At 38.2% G+C, this 25,917-nt stretch overlaps 2 protein-coding genes across 3 annotated transcripts in view; one reads left to right on the plus strand and one right to left on the minus strand.

The window, feature by feature from the left end:
- Nucleotides 1-25,917, minus strand: part of LOC104434708 (putative disease resistance protein RGA4) — an 88,460-nt gene that overhangs the window by 29,709 nt on the left and 32,834 nt on the right. Inside the window, exon 1 of one of the 2 annotated variants that reach the window (XM_039306497.1) lies at nt 13,108-13,304. The exons of the other annotated variant lie outside the window; for it this stretch is intronic. The gene's annotated coding sequence lies outside the window, so the exon portion shown is untranslated. Of the gene's footprint in view, nt 1-13,107; nt 13,305-25,917 lie in introns of those variants that run through there. 2 annotated transcript variants of the gene reach the window in all.
- Nucleotides 20,776-24,085, plus strand: LOC120290392 (glycerol-3-phosphate acyltransferase ATS12, chloroplastic-like). Its single transcript, XM_039306501.1, has 11 exons — nt 20,776-21,212; nt 21,338-21,385; nt 21,468-21,528; nt 21,616-21,713; nt 22,284-22,341; nt 22,791-22,892; nt 22,995-23,056; nt 23,152-23,262; nt 23,498-23,576; nt 23,821-23,940; nt 24,016-24,085. Exons 1-10 carry the CDS (start codon nt 21,103-21,105, stop codon nt 23,914-23,916), a joined length of 825 nt encoding a protein of 274 aa, XP_039162435.1. The 5' UTR covers nt 20,776-21,102; the 3' UTR covers nt 23,917-23,940; nt 24,016-24,085.

Genomic DNA, 25,917 nt, shown 5'->3' on the forward strand with positions numbered 1-25,917 from the left:
AATCCTCCATTCGTCGCAAAAAGACATACTCATTTCCATAACCCTTGTCTTTAAGGAAATCATCTACATAGTTCAGCGGAGTACCAGTGCTTTTCAAAGCACGATAGAGCTTATAAATAAAAGAGGGTTTTTGAACTCTTACAGGGTCTACTTCCTCGATTATTTCTTCCTCCGGTTGATGACCCATACCCTGTGGGGTAGATGGTGGAGAGTGACGTGGTTGAGAGTGAATCGGGCTCTGTTGCTGTCTCGGTAACTCTTCCTCTTCGGTGAGATCGAAATGGGTAGGACCCTCCCTCATTCTCTGTGGTCCCCTGCTCGCGATTCTTGAAGACTTTCTCGAAGAAGACATCGTTTCTTGTCGTTGAAAGATTCCTTGACTCGCTTTCCCAAGAAAAGATGACAACTTTCTCGAAGATGAACATCAAGTTGAGACAGGATTGGGAGGAGAATGCTTTTTAGGGTTTTGGAGTTAAGTGAAGAAAACAACTGACTGTATATATATATATAACCCAATTTAAAAAGGAAAAAACCAATCGACATAAAAGCAAGTGAACAGTCGTCCCTTTTTAAAAACGATAACCGTCCTTTTTAAAGAAAACTGCCATTTTTAAATAGAAGTTATCCTTTTTGAAAAGGCAAAATTCCATCTTTTAAAGATAATATAAATCAATCATAACTGAACGAAAGATCGTACCTTTTCAAGATTGAATATTGAAACAACTTACAGTCTATAGCCATGAACGTCTGAGTCTGAGGGTCTGAGAGTCTCTAGACTTTAACTTCCTCAAGCTTCAGAATATTGAGTCTGGAACGGATAATATCGAATTGATTTTTCTCCAAAGGCTTTGTGAATATATCCGCTAGTTGGCTCTTTGAATCAACAAATCGAATAGAGATTTCTCCATTTTGAACATGATCTCTAATGAAGTGATGTCGAATCTCTATATGCTTTGCCCTTGAGTGAATGATTGGATTTTTAGTAAGATTGATTGCACTGGTGTTGTCACATTTAATCTCAGTGCATGAGTCTTCAATTCCAAAGTCTTGTAGCTATTGTTTTATCCACAGAATTTGCGAACAACAACTTTCAAAAGCTACATACTCTACTTCTGTTGTAGAGAGACCCACAGTATTTTGTTTCCTTGAAAACCAAGACACTGTCCTACTTCCAAGCAACTGGCAAGTTCCCGAGGTGCTCTTTCTATCAACTCTGCAACCGGCTAGATCTGCGTTTGAATATCCAAGAAGATTAAAGTCTCCCTCTTTAGAATACCAAAGACCGATGCTTGAAAATGAAGCAACGTATTTAATAATACGTTTCGCAGCACTGAGATGAGATTCTCTAGGATCTGATTGAAATCTAGCACATATGCAAACACTCAACAAAATGTCAGGTCTAGAGGCAGTAAGATAAAGAAGTGAACCGATGATACTCCTGTACAGCTTTTGATCAACTTTCTTCCCTTCTTCATCTTTGTCTATCTTCAAAGAACTTGACATCGGTATGTCGGTCTTTTTGCACTTTTCCAGTCCAAACTTTTTGACAAGATCATTAGCATATTTTTCTTGATGAATAAAAGTTCCTTCCTTCAATTGTTTTACTTGGAGTCCAAGAAAGAAGGTTAACTCTCCCATCATACTCATTTCAAACTCATCTTGCATAGACTTAGAGAATTTCTTGCCTGAGACTTTCATTAGAGGATCCAAAAATAATATCATCCACATATGTTTGAACAAGTAAAAAGCTTTTGATTTCCTTTTTGATAAATTGAGTAGTATCTACTTTACCTTTGACAAAACCATTCTATATTAAGAACTTACTTAGTCTGTCGTACCAAGTTCGAGGTGCTTGCTTTAAACCATACAAGACATTTTTCAGTTTGAAGACTGAGTCTGGCTTCTTTGGGTCTTCAAACCCTGGTGGTTGTTCCACATAAACTTCCTCATGGATAAAACCATTTAGGAAGGCACTTTTGACGTCCATTTAGAATAATCTGAAATTTTTATAACAAGCAAACGCAAGTAATAATCGAATAGCTTCTAACCTTGTTATTGGTGCGTAAGTCTCATCATAGTCTATTCCTTCTTCTTGCGTATAACCCTTGGCCACGAGTCTTGCTTTGTTTCTTACGACTTTTCCTTTTTCATTCATCTTGTTCCTGAACACCCATTTAGCTCCAATAACAGTTTTACCTTTTGGTTTAGATGTCAATTCCCAGACATCATTAATGTCGAACTGTCTAAGCTCTTCTTGCATAGCTTCAATCCAGCTTTCATAAGATAAAGCTTCTTATATGCTTTTTGGTTCAATTTCAGAAATGAGAGCCACAGCACTAGACTCTTCGCGCCTTTTGGATCTTGTGCGAATTCCTTCATTAATGTCGCCAATAATAAGATTTTTGGGATGACTGGACTTATGCTTCCGATTCTTGGTTGATTCGTCAGGTTGATGATCTCTTTCTTTACTTGAATCTTCACGAACGCTTGATCTTTGGTCTTCCAGAGTTTGAGATGCTTCTTGAGTTGTAAGCTTTGGAGAGTCTGGAGCAGTTTAGATTCTTCATGATGAGTCACTTGGACTCATTTTGCATAGAATCTTGAAATTTGACATTCATTGATTCCTCCACAGATTGACTCTTCTTGTTGTAAACTTTGTAGGCTTTGCTTGATATAGAATATCCAAGGAAGATGCCTTCATCTGATCTTTCTTCAAATTTACCAACTCGATCTTTTGTATTTTTCAGTATAAAGCATTTGCAACCGAACACATGAAAGTATGAAACAATAGGCTTCTTACCTTTGAATAACTCATAAGGGTTTTCTCTAGAATATGTCTTAAAAAGACTCTACGATAATATAGCACGCTGTTGAAACGACTTCAGCCCAAAATCGTGAAGAAATCTTATTTTCAATTAAAAGAGTTTTAGCCATTTCTTGAAGAGATCTATTCTTTCTTTCCACAACTCCATTTTGCTGAGGAGTATATGGAGAGGAGAACACATGCTTAAAGCCAGATTTATCACAAAATTTTGTAAAATCTTGATTTTCAAATTCACTTCCATGATCTGTTCTTATACTTGAGATAACATATCCTTTTTCATTTTGAACATTTTTAGCAAACTTTTCAAAATACGAGAAGGTTTTCGGACTTACTTGCAAGGAAATATACCCAAGTAAATCGGGAATAATCGTCCACAATTACTAGGCAATATTTCTTACCTCCAATGCTCGGGTTACGGTTGGTCCGAAGAGATCCATATGCGCGCTACGATACATGATTAGTAGAGACATGATTTATTGGCTTAAATGAATTTCTTACCCTTTCCCGATATACATGGAGTGCATAGATCGACTTTTGGTATGATAAATTGGGTAGACCACGAACAAGCTGCTTTGTTGAGATTTTGGCTAATTGCTTCATATTGATGTGACCAAGCTTTCTGTGCCATAAGCTTGCTTCGTCTTGAATTGAGATTAAGCATTGCGATTCATCCGGTTTCACATCCAAGAGATAGATATTTCCATGCCTTCGACCCATGAAAGACTGAGTAGAGTCTTTATTGGTTCCAGAACATATTCCTTCTTGAAAGATCTTAAAACCAGTATCACACAGTTGGATGATGCTGAGAAGATTGTAATTGAGTCCTTCCACTAGGGAAACATTACTTATTATGAGATTTCCAATGTTCACAGTTCCAAATCCCACAATTCTTCCTTTGCTGTTTCCGCCAAATGAGACTTTTCCACCATTTACTTGAATGATCTTTATAAAGCAATTTGAGTCTCCTGTCATATGTCTTGAGCATCCACTGTCCAGATACCACTTTACCTTTTTCTTGATGGAGACCTGCATTTAAAAGAGAGTCTCAAGCTTTCTTTGGTGCCCATATTTTCTTGGGTCCATTGGTGTTAGTAAGATAAACATTATTAGCCCATGTTTTCTTAACAGGTTTCCAAACCATAGGACACTCTTTTTCAAAGTGATCCTGGGTTTGCACTTTGAACACCCGAGGGCATTTCGACCTACGAGACTTTACAAAAACCTTCTTGAAATGATTTTTGTAAGCCTCTCTCGAGGTCTTTGCTTAATTCTTTCTTTTTACTTTAGGAAAATTAATCAAGGGAATTGTTTCGCTGTCATACCTAGACCGGACTTATTGAAGTAAGGTCTTTGAGCTGAAAGAATTTTTTTCAAGTTTCTCGGACCCTATTGAAAATTTCTTTGAGATATTTGATGAGTCAGTTTTTAAAAGCGCATTTTCTTTCAAAAGACTATCTTCATTTTCTTTAAGAGTGGAAACATTCATGTCTAAACATTTAACTATTTCTTTTAAAATGTTTTCCTGTTTTTTTAGAGCAGAGTTTTCCTTTTTAAGTTCGGAAATCCTTTTGAGAGAAGTCTTAAGACTAAGACACAGCTCATCAATATACTTAGAAACCTTGACAGAATCTTAAAATTACTTACCTCAAATTCACTTTGTCTCGAGTCGATCCGAGTTTGAGTCGAGTCCATTGCGCCATCAAACATAAGTTGGTATTCATCATCACTTTCTTCACACTCTGTATCACTCCAAGTTTCGGCTTTGAGAGCCTTTCGAGACTTTTCAGCTTTACCTTTCTTCTTCTTCAGAAGAGGATAGTTGGGTCTGATGTGTCCCTTTTTTCTTACATTCAAAGCAAACTACATCTTTGTTTGATTCATCATCATTAGCAGACTTGGTCTCATTGTCTTTGAAAACTTTGTTTCTTTGAGTTGAACCTTTTTCCTTTTCTATTCGGTTTTCTGAATCTTCTTATCATGAGAGCAAGCTCCTCATCGTCCATATCATCTTCGAAATCGTAACATCGAATCATCAATTGATTTTAATGCAATGGATTTTTTTACCTTTTGGATCTTCATCTTTATTAATTTGTTCCACTTCATAAGACTGAAGAGTTCTAACCAGCTCGTCGACAGATAGTGGCATGATTCTTTGCGTCTCTCTTATTGAAGTCTTTATGTGATTCCAATCCTTGGAGAGTCCACACAGTAGCTTGTTTACCTTTATGGGATCAGAAATTGGTTGTCTTTGATTTTCAAGACCATTTACAATCTCTGTAAAATGGCTAAATATGTCAGTTATAGATTCTCCAGGTTTCATTTTGAAGGCTTCATATTGACCGAGAAGGATGTTGATTCGGTCTCTTTCACTCGATCGGTTCCTTTATAGGTGATATGTAACCTATCCCAGACTTCTTTTGCTGTAACACAAGAAGATATTTTGTTATATTCAGTAGGTGACAAGGCACAATATAAAGAATAAATAGCCTTCGCATCAAGAGTTTGTCTATTGATTATCTCTTCCTGAGTCATTCCACTGGTCTCAATGGTTTATTTCCCTCTTTCTGAGACAGATGCAACTTTAGGAGTGATTCATTTTTCTACAATGTCCCATTCCAAAGGATCCTTTGATCGAAGAAATGCTTTCATTTTGTTTTTCCAGATGTTGTAGTCCTTTCCATCAAAGCAAGGAGGTCTGGTATTGCTTTGACCTTCCATCATCCCTGAAGCTAGTATACTAGCCATGGATCTTTTACTCTGAAGTAAAACACTTCAAATAAAGTGAGTACACGGGCTCTGATACCAATTGATATGGCTAGTAAAAGTACCTAGAGGGGGTGAATAGGTGTAAAGAGTAATTTCTCACGATAATCGCACAATACTAGACAGTTAATAGAATTGAGACAATTGTTTCTCGTCAAACAACAATCAAAATAAGATTGAGAGTAGGGAAGAGAAAATTGAACGCAAGGTTTATAGTGGTTCGGCTTATTTCAAGCCTACGTCCACTCTTCTGCACTGACAGCCCACTGGCTGGATTCCACTATGAACAAAGAGATGTTACAGCACTATTCTCCCTTGATTTCACGGTGTAGAAGATCTACCACACTCCCTCAAGGTATTACTAAGTATAGACTCTCTTTTGTGAATACAGTTTTGCTCAATATGAATCGACTAATAATTAAGGAGTTTCAGACTCTGGAATTTCTCTATCGTGCATCTTCTTGAACAGTTAGAACATCTTCCTTTTATACTCCTTTATGCTATCATACCCGTTGGCACTTACCAAAGGAATTTTTCCAAGCTTCCCGTTGGACAGAATCAATTAAGAAGAACATTCGAGCTATTAAAGGAACATGTCGATAGCCCATCAATCATGTTCGCCCATACAATCAGGATCTTGGTTTCCAAGAATAGAACATTCCAAGAGTATTTCGTCAATCATCGGATCTTCAAACGATCTTGATTTCGAATAAAAGAATCCGTTATATCATACCCAGCCAAGAGATCTTCTCCAATGGATAAGACCAAATCCTTAACCAAACACTTTAACTCTGGATCGTCTTTGTTGCTAGATTAGAAACTATCAATGAGAATAGTCTTGAGTCTTGAGTCTTGAGTGCTGAGTCTGGGGATCTGAAGGTCTTCAGACTCTAAATAGAAGGGTCTGCAATGTTCCAGACTAGACTGATAGAAACGTTTTGTCAGTTTCAAAATATTCTGGAAAGATTTTTCCAACACAACAATCATTAGTATGGCCAATTGAAGTCACAGGAACAAGAAAAATCTAACATGAGAGTGGATACAAGAGAAACCGATTCCACACGAGGTCCACAACATAAGACTTCACATCGGTAGCAATTGATTTAGTCATCTAGTCATCAAGAGAAACGACGACAATGACTACCGCTTCATTCATTCATTTTGCCTCACACAACACACATTTCTTTCGCAAACGTTGTCGACAAGAGACGAAGAACATATCAATTGTCAACCAAACAAAATGTGCAGGACAACCTTACTGAGATCAAAATGGAGAAGTCACAGATACGACCTTTTTTAATTTCAAAACATTTACTCGGATTGCTTAAGGCAGTGCTCAAGATTGGCAAAAGGATTTAACCTGAGAACCCCTATAGAATGGCTGAACAGGAGACCGAGAGCGTCGATCGTGGTCAAATGCTAAAGATCACCTTTGCTGTCCTCCCCTCGAGCAGAAATATACCCTTGGGAAATCAATCGCTGGATGAGACGAAGTATGAATTTTTCCTCATTTTTTCTCGCCACTCTTCGGAATGAAGAGATGCGCCCAAAGCTTTATGCGATTTTTTTCATGTCCCTCTCCAAATCAAATCGAGTATGGAAACACGATATCCGAAAATTAAAAATGCAAAAATATGGGAAACAAGGTCCCACGTACCTTCAGTGAAGAAAATTAGGGCTCGATCGGCTATCCAAATTGTATGCTCGGGATATGAGCGATCTTGTCCCAGTCCTCGCCTGCTTGTCTTTTGCAACTCTCCTCCAATTCTCCGCAATCTTCGATGATTAGGTGAGTAAGGGATGTGAGCCTTCGCATTGCTTCAGGGAATGATGTCAACGAGGAGCATTTATAGATGAAGAGATATTGAAGTGATTGAAGGGCCTCGATTTGCTCTGGTATATCCTTCAAATTGCGGCATCTCCAAATTTGGAGACGCTCGAGATTGCGAGCCTGTAGAAGCCATTGTGGGAGAGATGTTAGTTTGGGAAGGCGAGAGATTGACAAGGAGCGGAGACTCTGAAGGCCTCCATGGAAATCCAAGATGTTGCCGCTTTCATCTTTGGATATATCCAGCTCCTCACATCCCCGGATAGAGAGACCCACTAGGCTCGATAGATGTTGCATACCTTGCAAGAGGGAAGTCAATTGAGGAAAACCATCTATGCTAAGAGATTCAAGGGAAGGGAGACTTTGGAAACCCTCCTTAGGCAAACATCTTAAAAACTTTATATCCGAGATATGCAGTGTCTTCAACTTATTAAGGCCAAGCATCATCCGATTTATTAACAACGCTCCATTGGCCTCAAGCATAAACTCCTCGAGATGAGGAGTCACTGGCATGGCTTTTAATTCTTGACAACGAATGATCTTTAATACTGATAGACTAGGAAATGATGCTATTGAAGGGCATGATTGGTCCGACTCGATACATTCCAATTTAGGCAAATTCTTAATATGTAAGGACTTGAGGTGAGGTAGTTGGTCCGGTGGGGAGACGTTCACATCTTTCGCAATAACCGAAAATACGTCAACTAAACGTGGCAAGAAAGATACAAGGCTATCCATCATCCACTTGGGAAAGCCCTCACCTTTATAATCCCAGATCTTCAAGATTTGTAGATTTGAGGGTGGCTTCAGTCTATCAAAGAGCACTTCATCTATTACTACATCATCAGTATTGAAATAGCCCCACCTAAGTACCAAAAATTCCAGAGAATGCTTCCCCATCAATATCTCATCCTCGCATTTGACTTCCGCATTTGTTACGTATCCCAAATTTTCAATTGAAAGTTGTCCCTGGATATTATTAAGCCCCTTTAGCTCCCCAAGTCCGCAATAATTCTTAGCACGAGCTTTATCTTTGGGTAAAATGAAGTTCGTTAGCCTATGCAAAGAATTGATTTCCCCTATTCCACGTGGCAAATAACTAAGTTTAAAACAATGACGTATGTCTAGATTCCGAAGGCTAACTAACTTCTTTAGATCACTTGGCAACTCTTCAAGGGCATCACAATTTCTAAGATTAAGTGTTTGCAAGCTCTGCAATTTCGTAATGGAGTTAGGAAGCCTTATGAGTGTTTGGTTGTAAGAGAGATTGAGATATGTGAGATACTTCAACTTATAAATGGACTGTGGCACCTTCTTGACCTTCATGCCATGTAGATCCAAGATGCGCAACCTCTTGAAATTTAGAATAAATTGGCCTAGATCCGCTTCACTTGTTGGTTCTCTTTGTCCTCTTTCTTCCCAATATCTAGTAGTAGATAGAAATGTTCTCAGTGCACTTTCTTTCAAGCATGTGATTGGAAGTCCACCCATCAAATTGAAATTCGAACCATATGATATATGATGAGTTCTTTCATTTATGATATTTGTGTCATCCTTGCCACCCGACACCTATTCCCTGCAACATTGCGGCTAGATCATGCATCAAATCATGCATCTTGCAAGTTTCCTCCTTCGTGTATGGGTTTATTTTAAAATCTTGGAAGAAGTTACTCCAAAGTAGATCCATGAAATATTCATGAGCAATGTCTTCTAAATGCTTACTTGAATTTGATGGCTGGATAAATCCTTCTGCCATCCAAAGACTGACTAAAGTATGCTTCTCTATTACAAAATCTTTGGGAAACAATGAACAAAAGGCAAAACATCGTTTCAAATGTGAAGGAAGACGGTCATAACTTAGCTTAAGAACAGATATTATGTGCTCTTCCGTTTGAGACATTTTTGGGAGCTCATGATCTTTGAAACGTAACCACTCATCTTTAGTTTGCTTAAGGAATAGTAACCTCCCACTAGTTCGAATAACCAATGGAACCCCAAAACAATTTCTAACTATCTCTTTACCAATAGCTAGCATGTCAGGATCTTGTATGCTCCCTTCTCGACCAGCCATTCGCATTAACAAATCAAGAGAATCACTTTCAGACAAGCCCTCAAGAAGAACAGGCGGAGCAGGGGAGGTGATCTTTGCAACCAAAGGAAGGCGTGTAGTTATAAGGATCTTGCTTCCTCTAGCACCTCCCATCAATAATGATTTCAAGTTTGGCCATGTTTCTGATTTTGCATCCCACAAATCATCCAAAACTAAGAGATATCTCCTTCCATCAATTATTTTCCTCAATTCACTTTGCAACCCATCCATCTGACTGTAGTTTGGTTCTTTCTTCTCCACACAAACTATGATATTTTTCACTATTTTTTTCATGTCAAGGTCATTAGAGACACAAACCCACATTTTCAAGTCAAAATGTCTACTGATCATCTCATCATTATATACAAATTTAGCAAGAGCTGTTTTTCCAAGCCCACCAATACCAAGTATTTGAAGGATAAAAATATTCTCTTTCACATCCAAATTCAGTAAGAATTTCATAACATTCTTTTTCTCATTATCTCTTCCAATAATGTCTTCCTCACGCATAAACGAATGCGTCTCCTCACGCTTCCTCCACCCTCTAGGTCCCTTGTCTAACTGGAAATCCTTTTCATCTTTAATAACTACCAATCTCTCCCTCACTTCTGTTATTCTTCTACTCATCTTCAGTTCAAAAGCAAGCTGGTTTAAACTTGAAGAAAGTGTCCTTACCACCTTGATCATTTGATTTTTGCCCTTCAGTTCTCGTCGCATAGCTTCTATATTAAATTCTTCAAGCACGTCCTGCAAATCATAGAAAACCTCTTTTAGTTTCTCCACCCAATCTTTGATTTGGGAACTCTGGTGTTGTTGCTCTTCTGCATCGTCCAGCAGAGCCTGAAGCATGGTGACGGTGCTCTCGAGCACCTGAAGTTCACGCTTGATGCCCCTAAATTTCCAACCTTTCCCAGTGCTTGAGTAATCAGATTGGCAAGGACGCTTCCACCAATGCTGATGACAGCTTCTGCCATATTTGTTCTCTCTATCTCTCTTTCTCTATGGGGTTGAGAAGATTTTAATCCTGTCGTTCCAAGGCTAGAGTCTTCTTAGATGATGTATAAAAAGTCTGTCCTTGAGATTAAATAAGTGTACAATTATAGTAGATAATAGAAAATATTTGACCGACAAACAGTAATTCCAAAGCATCCTATGTCATATAAAATTCCATCCCATCTAATAAGTAAGGCAAGTTCCTATTCATACATTCTTCTAGAAACATTATGTTAGATTATATTAGATTGATTAAGTCTTTTCCTACTATACTGTTAAGTAATATGTCTGATTAACATTAAGGAAATTGGGAGGTAATTGAGTGATGATGTGGTTCAACCGTTAAGCTCCATTCTGCTGGACTTTCTTCTTAGTTTGGTTTTAATATATGATGCGTAATAAATTAAAAACGAAACAATGTAATTACAATGATCGGAGGCTTTTTAAAAAATAAAATTAATTTTGTGCTTTCTTATGTAAAATTCAAAATGTTATTTAAATATAATAAGTCATTATTCAAATTACATATTAATGTTTACGTGTTGTGAAAATTTAATATGTTTAAAGACAAAATAATGTAAAATGTAGACTGAGACAACATTAGAAGAAACAAAAATAAAATGTAAAAATCTATCAAGACAAGCCATGAGCTAAGTTGGTGATGCTCTTACGATCCGCTAGAGGTGGTGGACCATGTCATTGTCCTTTGTACTTGTCATCTTTTCTTTTTTCCTTACTTTTTCTCTTTTGGGCGAACAGAAAGTGTAAGGTAACATGATGTTGAAGCAAAGCCACAATTTTTCACTTCATTGGCCGACAAAATGAGAATCAGAATCCACTTACAGGGGCTACACTACATCCACCACAATCTGCTCAAGCCCGGAAACCATCTCATTGCAGCTTAGAAAGTTATTAGAGCTGTCTCGACAAGGGCAGCAGCATAGGGAATGCCCCGATGGATGCCCACTCTCTAGTGTTCGGTGGACAAGATCAGCTTATGCTCGGTGATAAAATGTTGTACTTTGCAAGACCGTACGTGTCAGAGAACAAGACAAATGAAGATATTGAGTCTTAAGGTCTAGCGTCCCTGTCAATTTGTGCACAATCTCTTTTGAACTCTTTACCAAGCCCCGTTTCTTATTAGTGTTGAACTCAAGTTCTTCTAAATCACATCCAACAAGTAAGATAAATGTGTTCCAATATATGACCTATTCCGCACGAAGAAAAAGTACATAAAATGGCGATAATTTGAAATCAGGTCCAAATTTATGAGTAATAGCACAAGTGTTAACATGATACTAAATATTTCACGAAACATTTGGCAAGATGCTTGAGATCTTTAATAAGGATAGCAGGTGTTGCACGTTCTTATTCACTTATAATCACAATTAGTTGTTGTATTTGGTCACTCCCCCTTTCATGTTAGTTGCATGTTCATAATTTCTATAGATGCCGAATCAATTATATTTAATTCCATTTCTTTCTAACCTCCCCTTGCTCTGCCAGGATTTTCAAAAGAAATCACGTGACTCTTAATATGTACATAGCGAGTAATTTTTCATGTGACTAGTAACTTTTTACAAGATATTCGACTTCCAATATATAAATACGTACTCACCTATTTACATTATTAATAATTTTTTACATAAAAGGTAACCTATCTACATTGATTCTTATTGTCGCATGTATTTTTAAAAAAAAGGACAAGTTTGAAAAAAAAATTGATGCTTTTTGCAATGTAACAGTAAATCTTAATTTGTAAGACCAAACATTTACATGAAGTTTGTGACCTATTCATGGGACGAGTTAGTTTTGCTTTAAAAAAGTAATTACCACTGGCCCTGTTTAATAAAAGAAAATATAGAAATTGACAAATAATATTTAAGCCGCCCACGGGTCTAGAAAGTGAAAATTAAAGTTTTTTTTTTTCTCAGCAGCTGTAAATGAAAATTTCTCCCAAGGGGGCTAAAGAACAAATGAGCCCGGCTTTTTTCTAATGATGCCCATTTTCCCAGTTCCATCGCATGCTTTCCTTGGAAAACAGTGCACCGGAGTATTAAGATTAATAGAAGTTGGATCTTGAGAAGACGGAAAATTATCATAGCTGTGGGGGCAACTTAAAATCTAACTTCACATGGTAAAGAAAAATTATGTTAATGAATTTCTGCTTTTGTCCGAATAAAAAACTGAAGAAAAGATTATGAAAGTATAAATTGTGAATGAAGTAGTATGGAACCTTTGTGTGCAAAAAAAAAGAAATTGTAGATTGGTATAGAAGTACGATGTGCGGTGGGATAACAAAAAAGCAAGCTGATGAGGATGCTTTTCGACTTTAGATTTTAATATGCGGAATGGTAGAATGGCTCTTAAAGTTGGCTAATATTCTCTTGTGAATTCCATTTAGAATTGCAAATTGGGACATGTTACATCTTCTTATATGCCCATTTTGAAGAAGGCTAAATATCCTAAATATGTAAATCTTTACACCATATAAGTCATATTTTTAAATCTAAATAAAAGACATCGATAGTTTCCCTAAGCATTCTTTGTTTCATCAATCTATTCATTTTCAGAAAAGCTCTCTGTTAGTCGTCATAAGAAAGAACGAACCTGGCTAATAGTGGGTTGATCGACGGCCGACCAACAAAGGCGAGGCCCCAACCAGCCAGATCAAGAGACGAGGACAGCAGACGGTGTCGGCAAGATCAAGAGAGAGATAAGATGAGACAAGACAGCATGGGCAAAGACTATAGGAATAGAGAGATCAAGGGCACTGCTGGGGAAAGTCGAGAGACGAAGAGTCTGAGAGAGAGAGGCTAGCTATGGGAGTGAGAACTAAAAGAGAGTAGCAAGGGTCTTTAAATAGAAAAGATTTAGCATTGTTTTGAACTGCTCCAAACTAGTTCTTCCAAAGGTTGGTTCCCAAGATTTTTACATGAGAGCTAATCGAAAGTTGTTGAGGTCAGTGAATCTAAAACGTTGCAGCAAGTGGTAGAGCGTGATGTGCGGCAGCGAATGGGGCTGAAGTTTTAGGGCCTACCACTTTGGAGGATGGTGAGTTTGATGATGGTGTCGATTTTGCGAAAAAAAACAGTTGAAGGGGGGCATAATGACACTCAATAGCGACGGGTTTGACCAAATACAAACACTGGCAGAGCTGACGTAATATTGTAACCACCACTACAGATTAAAGACTTAATGGCGCTTCATCAATTTATAATGGCTCTAGTACCATGATAAGAATAAAATGAAGAGAGAAAATGGGGAACAACTGTATATTTTTACGTATTGATAAACAATACTTGATACTTTATTAGATAACTATTTAAAACAATAAGATAAATATAATGCCACATATAATTAATCAAGGATATGCATTATTGAAGGAGATATATGTATAATCCTGAAAAATATGCAAAATCAAGTAAATATCCAAATATCATCAACAATTAGAATGGAGATTTTACATACTATATACTAAGAATCAAATGTTAATTTGTTAAGGGCGGTGCTATATTCACCCCTTAAATAACTTTATCCAACCCCACTTATACTAAAAAGACAACATTTTTCTCAATCTTTCAGTTGCAGTTTATATTGATGGCCCCTTTCCTTTTTATTTAGGATAATTACAATAATTAAACATTTCAAATGTTTTGTTTTGCTTTTTAGTGAAACCAATCAGCTGCTGAAATTGCATCCCCAAAACAAACCTCGCCTCCAAAATATATGAATTTCCGTCGTCAAGACACCCTAGTAAATGTATATCTTTGCACCGTTCTTTGAAATCTAACTTCTAGTCCGCAGGTGTTAGGCGCTTGTTAGTCACACAATTTTCATAATATATGCTTTGTTGGGTACTTTCGTATATGAAATTATTTATAATTTAATGGATTGCTTATATTGAACACGTGCCCTCACATTTCATGTGTCATTATCCCATAGAGTATCTAAATAAAAGAAAGAACGATGTATATAAATCAACTATTCAAATTAATAAAATAAAATAAAAACTAAAAAGGTTACATAGTACATATTGAGATGGGACGAACACGGTGGATGTGGGTCCCAAGACTATAGGGTTCATGTGTATGAACACGTACTAATATCAGCATCATGGACATACTGCCATGTGATTGATAGAAGATTGAAGTGTAATAATTGCTAAGAAATTGACATGGTCTAAAATCAACTTAACTCGACCATGGTTAACTATTAACCATCGCTTTAGGTTCCAAGCGACGTCTGTCTTCTTTCGGCCCCCCTGCATTTTTTGGATAGGGAGGTCATGCGCCTTTAAGGCTCCACAAATTAATAATCAAATATTGACTTATTAATTATCCTTATTAATGGCCGATCGCCTCATTGGTTGCGTAAAACTTAAAAAGATGAGTGGGTTAATAACTAAAAGACCTCAAATTTATATATTTATGATAAATATATTTTCAATTAATTTTTTTTATTATCAAAAATCCCAAATTGATATATTTTGATAAATTTACTATAAACGATGTACTTATAATAAAATTTTCTTTTTCTAGTTTTTGTTAAATTTTGTTGTCAATTTGCTGAATAAAATGACATGTGACAGTTAACTAGTATATCAGCTTGAGATTTTATTCTCTATTTGTCATAGTTGTACCATTTTTACGATTTTTATGGTATTAATCTAATTTAATTGAGGGTATATTTGTTACAAATATATCGATTTGAATTTTTTTGCGATTGAACAAATTATTTTGGAGTAAATTTGTCATAAGTGTGTCAATTTAAGGTTTTTTACAGTCATTTTGGATAAATTTGTCGTAAGTGTACTAGTTTGGAGTTTTCATTGTCAAAAAATTAGTTTAGAGTAAATTTGTCACGTGTGTACTAATTTATGATTTTTGAGTATGAACCCGAGATAATATAAGTGCATGATAATAATAATTAATAAAAAATACTTAAATTATAAATACTAATAGAAAAACCATCCCACTTCATCAATGCTCCCCGTGTGTGTACCCAAGAAAGATTAGGGCTCATTCATATGTGTACGGCAAGCTCATGTTCATATATTGTTCTAAAAATACTATATTAAGGTTTTTATTTATTTCACGAAAAATAAATGTTTTTAAAAATTATTTTTAATAAATAATCGCTTCTATCGCTTGAAATAATTAGTTAATGAAAAATATTTTAATTAATTTATTGTCTAAATTTTTATAGACTTTGAAAGTATTTTCATTCTTTCATTTTTGTAAGCAATACAAGCGATTATTTTACCTTAATTTTTTTTTTATCACATAAAAGACTCCAAATTATATTCACTGCAACATATTTATTCCAAACTTATTTTTGTGACATCAAGAACCCTAGCCTTATACTCATGTGATATATTTACTCTTTGTCAACATTTTGTCAGAAAATTTTCCAATCAAAACGTCGTTTTTATTTCACTCATGCATTTGGTGCCAACCACATTTGGCTTTCGTTGTCTACGAAGCTACATTTTTAATGATGCTCATTGTAGGAATCATCATGTAGGTACAAATTTAAGATTTTTATTATCAAAAAAATGTTTAAGGTAAATATCATAGAGGATAAAATTTGGAGTTTTTAATGACTTTTTTATCGGATCAAACAAGGTGGTTGAGTTTTTTTTTTTTACATCATTGTAAAGTAATATGTCTAATTAATCTAAGAAAAGGTGAAAGAGTGGAGTTTTGTGATACTCAACCGTTGAACTGCAATCTACCTTACTTTCCTATAATTGATAGATATAAACATATATACGTAGTTTTGGTTTCACAAATGACACGTAATTAGGGGTGAGCACGGTTCCCGGGTAGAACCGGGAACCGGAGAACCGAACCGGAGGTTTCGATTCGGTTCCCGGTTCCAAGGAGACCGGTTCCGGTTCCCGGTTCCCCTTTTCTGGGAACCGGCGTTCTCGGTTCCGGTTCCCGAAAGGGGAACCCGGAACCGAACCGGTCATATAATTCAAAAAAAAAAAACCCTAACTTCCCCCCACAGATTTCCCCCCTCTGCGGATTCTTCCCCCCTTCCCCTTTCTTTTTCTCTCTCTTTCTTTTCGCCCCTTTTCCCTCCTCACGTCACTCCTCCCCCAACTTTTTCTTTTCTTCTCTCTCCATCTCTTCTCTTTCCGGTTCCGGTTCCGAATCGCCTAGGGTTTCCTGGATTGCGCTCTCTCTCTCTCTCTCTCTAGAATCCTCCGTTTCTTTCTCAACGAACGCATCCTCCTGGCGCCGTCTCCGATCTCCTGCTTTCCGGGACCTGATCCGCGTGACGCCCTCCGTTCCGCGGCCACTCCGATTCGGAGCTTTGATCGAGCGCTCGTCGCCGTCGATCAGTTCCCGCTCTTCTTCTTCTAATCTCTTTCTTGTTTTTTGTGGCTTGAGAGAGCGAGAGAGAGAGAGGGAGGGGGGAAATGGTGAGGGGGAAGACGCAGATGAAGAGGATAGAGAACGACACGAGCGAGGCAGGTGACGTTCTCGAAGCGCGAACGGGCTGCAAAGAAGGCCTTCGAGCTCTCCGTCCTCTGCGACGCCGAGGTTGCACTCATCATCTTCTCCCCGAGGGGCAAGCTCTATGAGTTCTCGAGCTCGACGAGACGGTAGGTTTTCCTTCGCTTTTTTGCTCGTCTTCGCTCGCGACCCACCGCCTCTACTCAGTGCCAGAAGCCCCGACACCCCTGCTGCTGGGTCCTCCTCTGCTCCACCGCCACTACAACCAGACGCCAGAAGCCACCATTCTTGCCGTGACGCTGCTTGTTGTCTCCGCCTCTGCTCCGACGACTCGACGCCCGGCCGGTCGCGACACCCGACGCCGTTGCCCGAAGACCCGGCGACGACGCCCCCGCTCGGGCGCTAGAAGCCCCGACACCCCTGCTGCTGGGTCCTCCTCTGCTCCCGACGCCCCTGCAAGTGCATGCTGCTTTATTCTTGGTTGTGAATGCTGGTAGAGCTAAGTTGCAGTGTCTGACTTCCTCATTATTGTGAATTATTTAATACTTTTGAGGCTTTATTCCCCTTGTTTTCTCTTGACTAAGTGTGTGTCTCCAAGTGTGCCCTCTCTCCTTGTTCTAATCCTCTTTGTGTCAGTTTCCACATTTGAGTAGACCCTCCACGGATGATTTCTGACTTTTAATATGGTTGCACTTATGCCTTGCTTCTAATGCAAAACTCTGTTTCTGCGATGATAATATATTAAAGGTCTTACTATGGCAAGTCTGTCGGTGCCATGCCATTTTCAGGAGCGAAATTGGGTATGATGGATGGAGGCTCGATTTTGTTAGAGGCTTTTGGGGTGGCTATGTCAAAGACTACTTGGATGCTAGTGAACCTTACTTTGCTGTTGGTGAGTACTGGGATTCCCTCAGCTATACATATGGAGAAATGGATCACAATCAAGATGCACACGGCAGAGAATTATCGACCGGATAAACGCTACAAATGGCACAGCTGGAGCATTTGATGTCACCACAAAAGGAATTCTTCATGCCGTAAGCACTATCACGATAGATAGGCACTTTTTTAGATGTTCGGAAGCATAGACACTCGATTAAGTGCACGACTCTAGATAGAGGAAATTCATTCGGTGTTTTGTTTTTCTTTTTGGATGAGTATCCATACCATGTCAATTAATTTGTTCACGTTATGCTTAAATTAGAGATGTACAGCTATTACACTGCTTTGGACCCGCTGTTATTCAAGTAGTTATGCTCTTGGATGTTCTGGTGAAGGAGAACTGTAGACTAAAACTCGGGCTCTAACCCTTGAATTATGTACTAATCTGCACTTGATGAATCTCACTAATTAGGTTGCTGAAGGATAGGCTTTTATAGATTACTTGTATGAGCATTAACTGTACCGCTGATTATCTTGAAGCAAAAGCTCTTGATTCTGATTCTCTCTTTGTGCTTTCTAACCAAATTAAAGGATTTAACTTGGCGAAAGTGCCATTACCTCAACCAACAAATTTATAGAATCTGTAGAGTTTGTTACCCTTCTTCAAGTTTCAATTATGTGTGCTGATGTTTCAACAACATCATCCATTAGCCAACATCTCGGCATTATGGATAACTGTAATTTTTAATTTGTTAACAGGTTAAGCGTAGCAAAACTTCTTCACGGACTTACAAAAAAGATTTCTATGTTTTGATAAAAACATATGGTTTGAAAGAAAGATCGGTGACAACCAGCATTTTGACAAAGTGCTGAAGATTCCGATAATATGCACGCACGTTATAATTCAACTCTGAAAATAAACTAAAAAAAAAAAAAAAAAAGAACACATTTGGAACTGGAACCGACCACGGAACCCGTGACCGGGTAGGTTCCGGTTCTGATTCCACGGGTAGGTTCCCAGTTCCAAATTTTTGGAACTGTACCAGGGTAGGTTCCGGGTTCCGACGGAACCGAACCGGAACCCGGAACCGCTCACCCCTACACGTAATAGCTGAATTTTCTTAGCATTCATTTGTTTATGTTTTTTAAAACTAAAAAACAATTATCTACTTTTCTGTTAAAGTTCGAAATATTATTCGAATAAAAATATATACATAATTTGGTTTCACTAATAACACACAATAAAATAGAACGAAAGAAGATAACAATGATGATTAGAGTTCGCAGTGCAAATGGTAATATGTATGTTACATGGAATAATCTCTTTTATTTCTACTCTCTTGAATAATTTTTGAGTAAAACAACGCGTTTGACAATTATATAAAATTTCATTTTTTCGAATAGAAAAATAATAGGAATGCGTTTGGCACAATCTACAAATTTTTGTATTTTTGTGCTTTTTTTCTTGCTTGTTGATCTTCGTCGCCAATCGCCGATGGTGGCGAACGGATCTAGGGCAGCGGCTATGGCAAGGAAAAGAAGAAAATAAACGAATGACTTATTTCTAAAAATTGTTCCCGAGAATAAGATTTTTTTTTTTTTTTTTTTTTTTCTATTATGAATTTATTTCCCGATCACTTTCCTATTTTGAAAAATGAAAAATTAATTGACATTACCAAGTGATTTTCTGATCTTTTTCTATTTTAGAGAGTAAAAGAATAGAAATATCAAGTAATCGAAACATTTCCATGCGGTCTTTAAAATTTCTTAGAACTTGTTTGTTTATGTTTTTTTAAAATGCAAAATTTAGAATTTTATTTAAATATTAACAGATTTTGAAAAATTATACCTAAATTACATATCAAGATTTAACGGTTGTGAAAATTTAATGCGTTTCAAGCCAAAAAAAAAGTGTGAAAGTCTGATCAAGGCAAAGATTAAATATATGTGTGTATTATGCCGAGGTTCATGAGAGCACAAAATTCGAAATTCACGGTATTAGTGTCATTTGATTTGATGTGCCCAATTTTTCTTGTCTTTATATATTTTTCGTTACTTTCTCCTTTTTCCAAGGCAACCATAAAAAGGTAAGGTAATGTGTTGGTGATTCCTTGGGTACGTGGCAATTGTGGATTGGACAACATGTAATAGGATGAGTAGGGTGGAGTTGGGTCCCACGAGTATGGTGGTGGGGAGGTGGGCCCGCGGGTGCCAGCTAGGCTTCCCAGGAAACATCGCTCGAGGAGCTGATGTTGACGAGGTCGTCCTTGGCGTGCGCTTGTGTGCCCACCCCCGTCAAAGAAATTATTTGTTTTTTAATTTTTTTTTAAAGTTTTCCGTTAAAAATTCGCTATTATTTTATGACAGACATGGATGGCGATGTCGGCCATGTGGTAATTATTACGCTGTCTCCAGGGCTCTGTCAACCTTATGGAGTACGGCTTCAAGTAGTTAGGCCTTTGTGAACGAGAAAATATTAAGTACGCTGACAGTACCACATCATCAGTGCTCTGAATCATTCAAGCATCGACACGACACGTGTTCACGGGACCCGTCACGTCTGCTCTCTCTTCTCTCCGTCTTCTGCGCTTCTGTCTCTGAAAATAGGGGGCGGGCTCGGCTCGGCTCGGCTCGGCTCGCTGCAAAAGAAAAAGACAGGTCACGACTCCCGCCTAAAAGATTTCTCTCTCCTCAGTTAAAATTTTTGCAATTTTCTCTCTCTCACTTTCTCTCTCCTCACAGGAGAACAAACAGAGAACGATCCAGACCTGCGTTCTCCTCTCTCCCCTCCGCCTCCGCTGGTTGCTTCCATTGCCCCCACCCTGACGCCGCCGACGCCGCCGACGCTCCTCCTTCTCCCTCTCGCGACGTCCGCTCTGCTCTCTCTTCCCCCTCCGCGAAGTCGTGCCTCTCTTCCAGCGAAACGCGACGCCGACGGCCCTCCACCTCCGCCTCCGCCGGTTGCCTCCGACGCCGACGCCGACGCAGCCTCCGCCTCCCTCTCGCGACCTCTTGTCCCCTCTCTCTATCTTTCGTCCTTGAAGTCACGCCTCTCTTCCAGCAAACCCCGACGCCGACTCCCCTCCGTCGATTGCCTCCGTCGGCGTCGGAGTCCGTCGCCCCCGTCTCCTCCGCCTCCGCCTACGCGCCCGACGCCAACGCGTCGAACCACGACGGCAAAAATGGAGGAGAGAGAAACGACGAAGCAGAAGACGGAGACGAAGAAGCAGAAAAGCGCGCGCTCGGGGTTCTGGACATGGGTCGTTGCGTCGGTTGCTTTCCGGCTCGCCCTCGTCTACCTCCCCAGGAACCTCCGCCTGTCCACCCGCCCCGAGGTCGCCACCTGTCTCACCAGCATTCGCCGCCGTAACGTCGCCTCTCTTCGCTCCGTCGATCGATTCCCCATCCCCCATCCCCGATCCACCGCCCCCTCCTCCCTTGAAATCTTGGAGGATACGATTTCTGATTTTTCTTGTTTGTGCCGCCTGCAGTTGGCGAAGGCTACTGGTTGAAGCAGTCGGTGATGTCTCCCTACGCAGGTTCGGCTCCGTTCGATCTCTGTAGGAAGGAAGCTGCTTGTTTGCGATGTTTCACTGTTTGATGCTTTGATCCCTTCCACAGGTTCCATGTGTCACGGTTCTCCTTTGCTGTGGCTCGTTCTTGGACTTCTCGCTGTCAAAAGGTAACTAGTTGATTGTGAGCTTCGCTGGTTATCTGCTCGTTCTTGGATGTCTTAAACTTTTGATCTGACGAAGCAGTAATCTTTCAGGATCCTTTTATCTTCCCTCCATACCACAAAGCAGCAAGGGAGCCTTTTGACTACTATATGTTTGGTCAAAATTACATCCATCCTCTGGTTGATTTCAGGTTCATCGATAATTTTGTGCTCACTTCCTTCACAAAGCTTCGCCGAAGAATATTAAAAGGCACTCAAATTATTTATGTTCTATAATTTGCTTGGCTTGTTTTCACATGTCAAAGGTCCATGACGTTCTAGCTATGAACCTACACATTTACTTTTAATTAACTTGCATTTCTAGGAAACTTGCCACTTTGTCATGACATCTTTTTCCACCTTTACTCCCCTTTCAGCCCTAATTGCTTTAGGAAAAATTGATTTCCATTCCAGGAAAGTGCAAAAACACTGTCCCTTCTGTCCTCTTTTTTAAATAATAATTCAGAATACTAGGGAGCATAAAATACTAAGAATTAAGCTTCTGTTATTAACTCAATATATGAATTGCAAACTCCTAAATTGTTTTCAGAGGGTTTTTATGGACTTATCCCTAAACAGGGAAAGCTCCTGCGCTAGCTTTCTCATTGGACCTTTGACTAATTAGTTACTTTCCTCTAGATATCTCTTAGCATTTCTGAGTTGTTTTTACTCTCACATATTTCTCTTAATTTGCTCTTTGCTTCTGATTTTCCTTTCTGCAGAAACTCATATGTTGGAAACATTCCTGTTTTTCATGAAATCCGTGAGAAACTTCAGGAGTTGAATAGTTCTTTTGTTACCCTTCTCCTTTAGATGGACCGATGATGACTCTGTGTCTTACTGAAACCTGTTGCATTCACATTGCCTCTTAAACTGAAATTGTTTTTTTAGTCTAAAGAATAACTGAAAGCCATAGTATATCCCTCTTGTTCTTTTTTTTGTACAGTATATTTTCTGTGATTCAAGTGTTAGCTTGGACTCTTATATATTTCACTTCTTGGCCTTTCCTATTGCTTTTCACTGAATGAAATTACCATTCAGTAGATTGCATTCTGCTTGCTTATAATGTAGAATTATGATCTGAAACTGTTTATAAATGATTCTGGTTTATTATATGCATGCACATCAAATTTGACCTTTAGCTGCTTCACAAAGTAAATAGAGGCAACAGATCACTATAGAAGAGGATCCAACTGTTATACAATGCTAATTTATATCTTAAATTGCAGGGCCACAACATCGTTTTGATATCCAACCACCAAACGGAAGCAGATCCAGCTGTTATTGCTCTGCTTCTTGAAGGAACACATTCACATATTGCGGAGAATGTGGTACAGATTTTATCTTTTATTGGACTTGATTATTACCTCATTCGTGAGTATAGGCCACAAGTGGGCCACTTGCTTGAACATATCTTTTATCTTCTAGTGTAGACTTATGTAGCTGGAGATAGAGTTGTAACAGATCCACTCTGCAAGCCCTTCAGTATGGGAAGGTGCTTAAAATCTTTATCCTTATGAGTAGTTATAAAGTTTAGCATGCTGATGAGTGATTAGGCAAGCTCATAACTCGAATCTTCTATTTTTCTAGGAACCTTGTTTGTGTATATTCGAAAAAGCATATGTTTGATGTTCCAGAGCTTGTTGAGATGAAAAGGAGATCAAATACACGAAGCTTGAAGGAAATGGCTTTGCTTTTAAGGTACTACGTTCACAGCTTTTCATGTGAATGCAATCTCATATATGAAAACAATTGAACGGTGATGTATCTTCAGCTCCAGTGAAAATGCACTGATGGTAAAGATCCTATTTAATGTGAACAGTTGGTCACCTTTTGCCTCCTCTATTTGTCCTTACATTGATTCTTCATGTTCATAAGTAGACCAATGCTCTTACTACAAGTGAGATGATATGCTAGTTATGCCTGAGCATTGCAGGGGTGGATCACAACTACTGTGGATTGCGCCAAGTGGTGGCAGAGATCGTCCTGATCCTCTTACAGGAGAATGGTATCCGGTAGGTTTTCACTCTGCTCTCTAGGATTGTGCAGCAGAGTTCCTTTTCTGCTGCTGCTCTTTCTTGAGTATGTCAAATATGCTTTACCGAACTTCCATACAGTACCATAGTTGTAATCACTTGTGTTTACTTCATTCTGCCACTCGAAGATAGAAAAGTTTGGTCTGCTCACTAAAATCCATTTAGTTCTCTGGTCGTTGTCATATGCCATTTTTCAGTGATTCTGATATAAAAGAGTGGGCAGGCACCCTTTGATTTTGCTGTGGTAGACAATACGAGGAGGCTTGTAGAACATTCTGCCGTGCCAGGACATCTCTACCCATTAGCATTATTGTGCTAAGATATCATGCCACCTCCACCCCAGGTTTGGGAATCTACATGATGTACCTATCTCTTATTGTAACATCTTTATTCTGTCTCATAAGGTGCAACTTTACAGGTGGAGAAAGAAATTGGTGAAAAAAGAGTGATTACTTTCCACGGTGCTGGGTTATCAGTTGGACCGAGATTAAATTCAATGAAGTTACTTCCACCTGTTACGACTCTGAGGAGGTTACTCCTTATTACTTTACCCTGATATGCCTTAACTTTTCTAATATATAGTCTCTATCCTTTTATGCTTTTCTATAGCAAGTATTATTGGTGCTTATGTTGACTCGTGAACAGGTCCTTATCACTACTTGTTGCAACTGACTAGTGTGTGTATATTATCTCTTTGGAATATATCTACCTTACTTTTCCAGATTTCTTCTAAATTAAAATAATTGAATTCCTAATTGTATAATGTTTTTGTTCTTGTGAATTTGGTTTGATTTACAATAGTTGGATGGCAATAAGTATCGGCATTGTTTTAGTGATGTCAGAAAATTTGCATAGAGAAGCCAATGCAGTGGTATTTATACAGATCTTTCTAGGTCTTCCATTTTTAGATTCTTTTCTTGCTCGAAGTGAAAATCAATAATCTTTATTGTGAAAAGACTAAGCTGGTGTACTCTTTACATGCTATTATGGTACTGTAAGAAAATTCAAAAACGTTTTTTTTTTTTTGATCGGTAACCAATGAGAAAACCAATGCTCTCTCTTTCCTTTCTTTAACACTCATTGCGTCTTCCAAGCATGGTCCCTGACATGTCCTCATTCCCTTTGCAGGCGAAGGAGGTATATGCACGGGCTCTTTATGAGTATTACTGCGCAATATAATATTCTCAAATGTGCTATACATGACAAAAAAGGACTAGAAAAATCAACTGCAGAGGTTTCCTTGTCGCAACCATGGAATTATGAGAATTAGTGGCGTCTTTCCAGAGGTATTTTTCACTTCAATATATTTAAATAGAAAAGGTGATTCATGAGATGTTTCTGGTATCAGAATCTGTTCTTGTTTGTGTCATGTCAAAACTTCTGTTGGAGAATGACTTTGAAGCTAGTTTTAGAGATATGATCAGAAGGTAATTATGAGCATATCAATTCTTTAAGAAGAAAATGTATCAGCTTGTTAAAACTGAAGGGTTTGGGTCGCGCATGACAAAATTTCTGTTTATCGATTTCTCTGTTCCCCCGAAACAGGTTCGGAACAGAAATCCATTTGGTAATGCAATTTGATTTCTCTATTTTTGAAATAGATTTCTATTCCAGAAATAGAGAAATTGAAGAAATCAAAAACTTTTCAGTTTCTGAAATAGAAATCAAAACTGAAATCAAACTATATAAAAGAAATTTGCGCTTTCTTGCTAACTTAATTCACTCATAACCATACCTTCACAAATTATTGCTATTTTTTTCTTTATTTTGCTTGTGTTTTTTTTTTTTCAATTTTTTTTTTTTTTGATAACTTCCTCTTTAGAAAGACAATTGAATGGGTCTCCAATTTTAAAAAAACGACCAAAGTTCTTAAATGCTTACTTAAAAATAATGGGGTTCTTTCCTCCTAGAAAAGGCACGCGCATAGCTAGTTGAAGAAAAAGTTCTTACGTAATAGATGAATAAAAAACGTGCCTAGAAATTTAACCTTATTTTTTTACGGATTCAAAATTCTTGCAAGAGATTCAAGAGAATCTCTTTCTTTATTATGCAATGGCCATTAAAGGTTCATTGAACAACAATAAAGAAATTATGGATGAGCAATTGACCGATTCAATTCGAGAATCAAAATAAACCGACCTTCCCCAATTGGTTCCTAATCATAAACGTTACATTAAGATATAATTCTTATATATTCCTTTACACTATTAATTTTATTTTGTTGATAATTTTGTATAATACTAGTTTTTGATAAAATGTCAAGGTTGTATAAGCGCCATTGATGGCACCCATATTCATGCTTCCGCAGTACTTATCTGAA

Source organism: Eucalyptus grandis, chromosome 2 (genome assembly GCF_016545825.1).
Source record: "Eucalyptus grandis isolate ANBG69807.140 chromosome 2, ASM1654582v1, whole genome shotgun sequence".
NCBI lineage: Eukaryota > Viridiplantae > Streptophyta > Magnoliopsida > Myrtales > Myrtaceae > Eucalyptus > Eucalyptus grandis.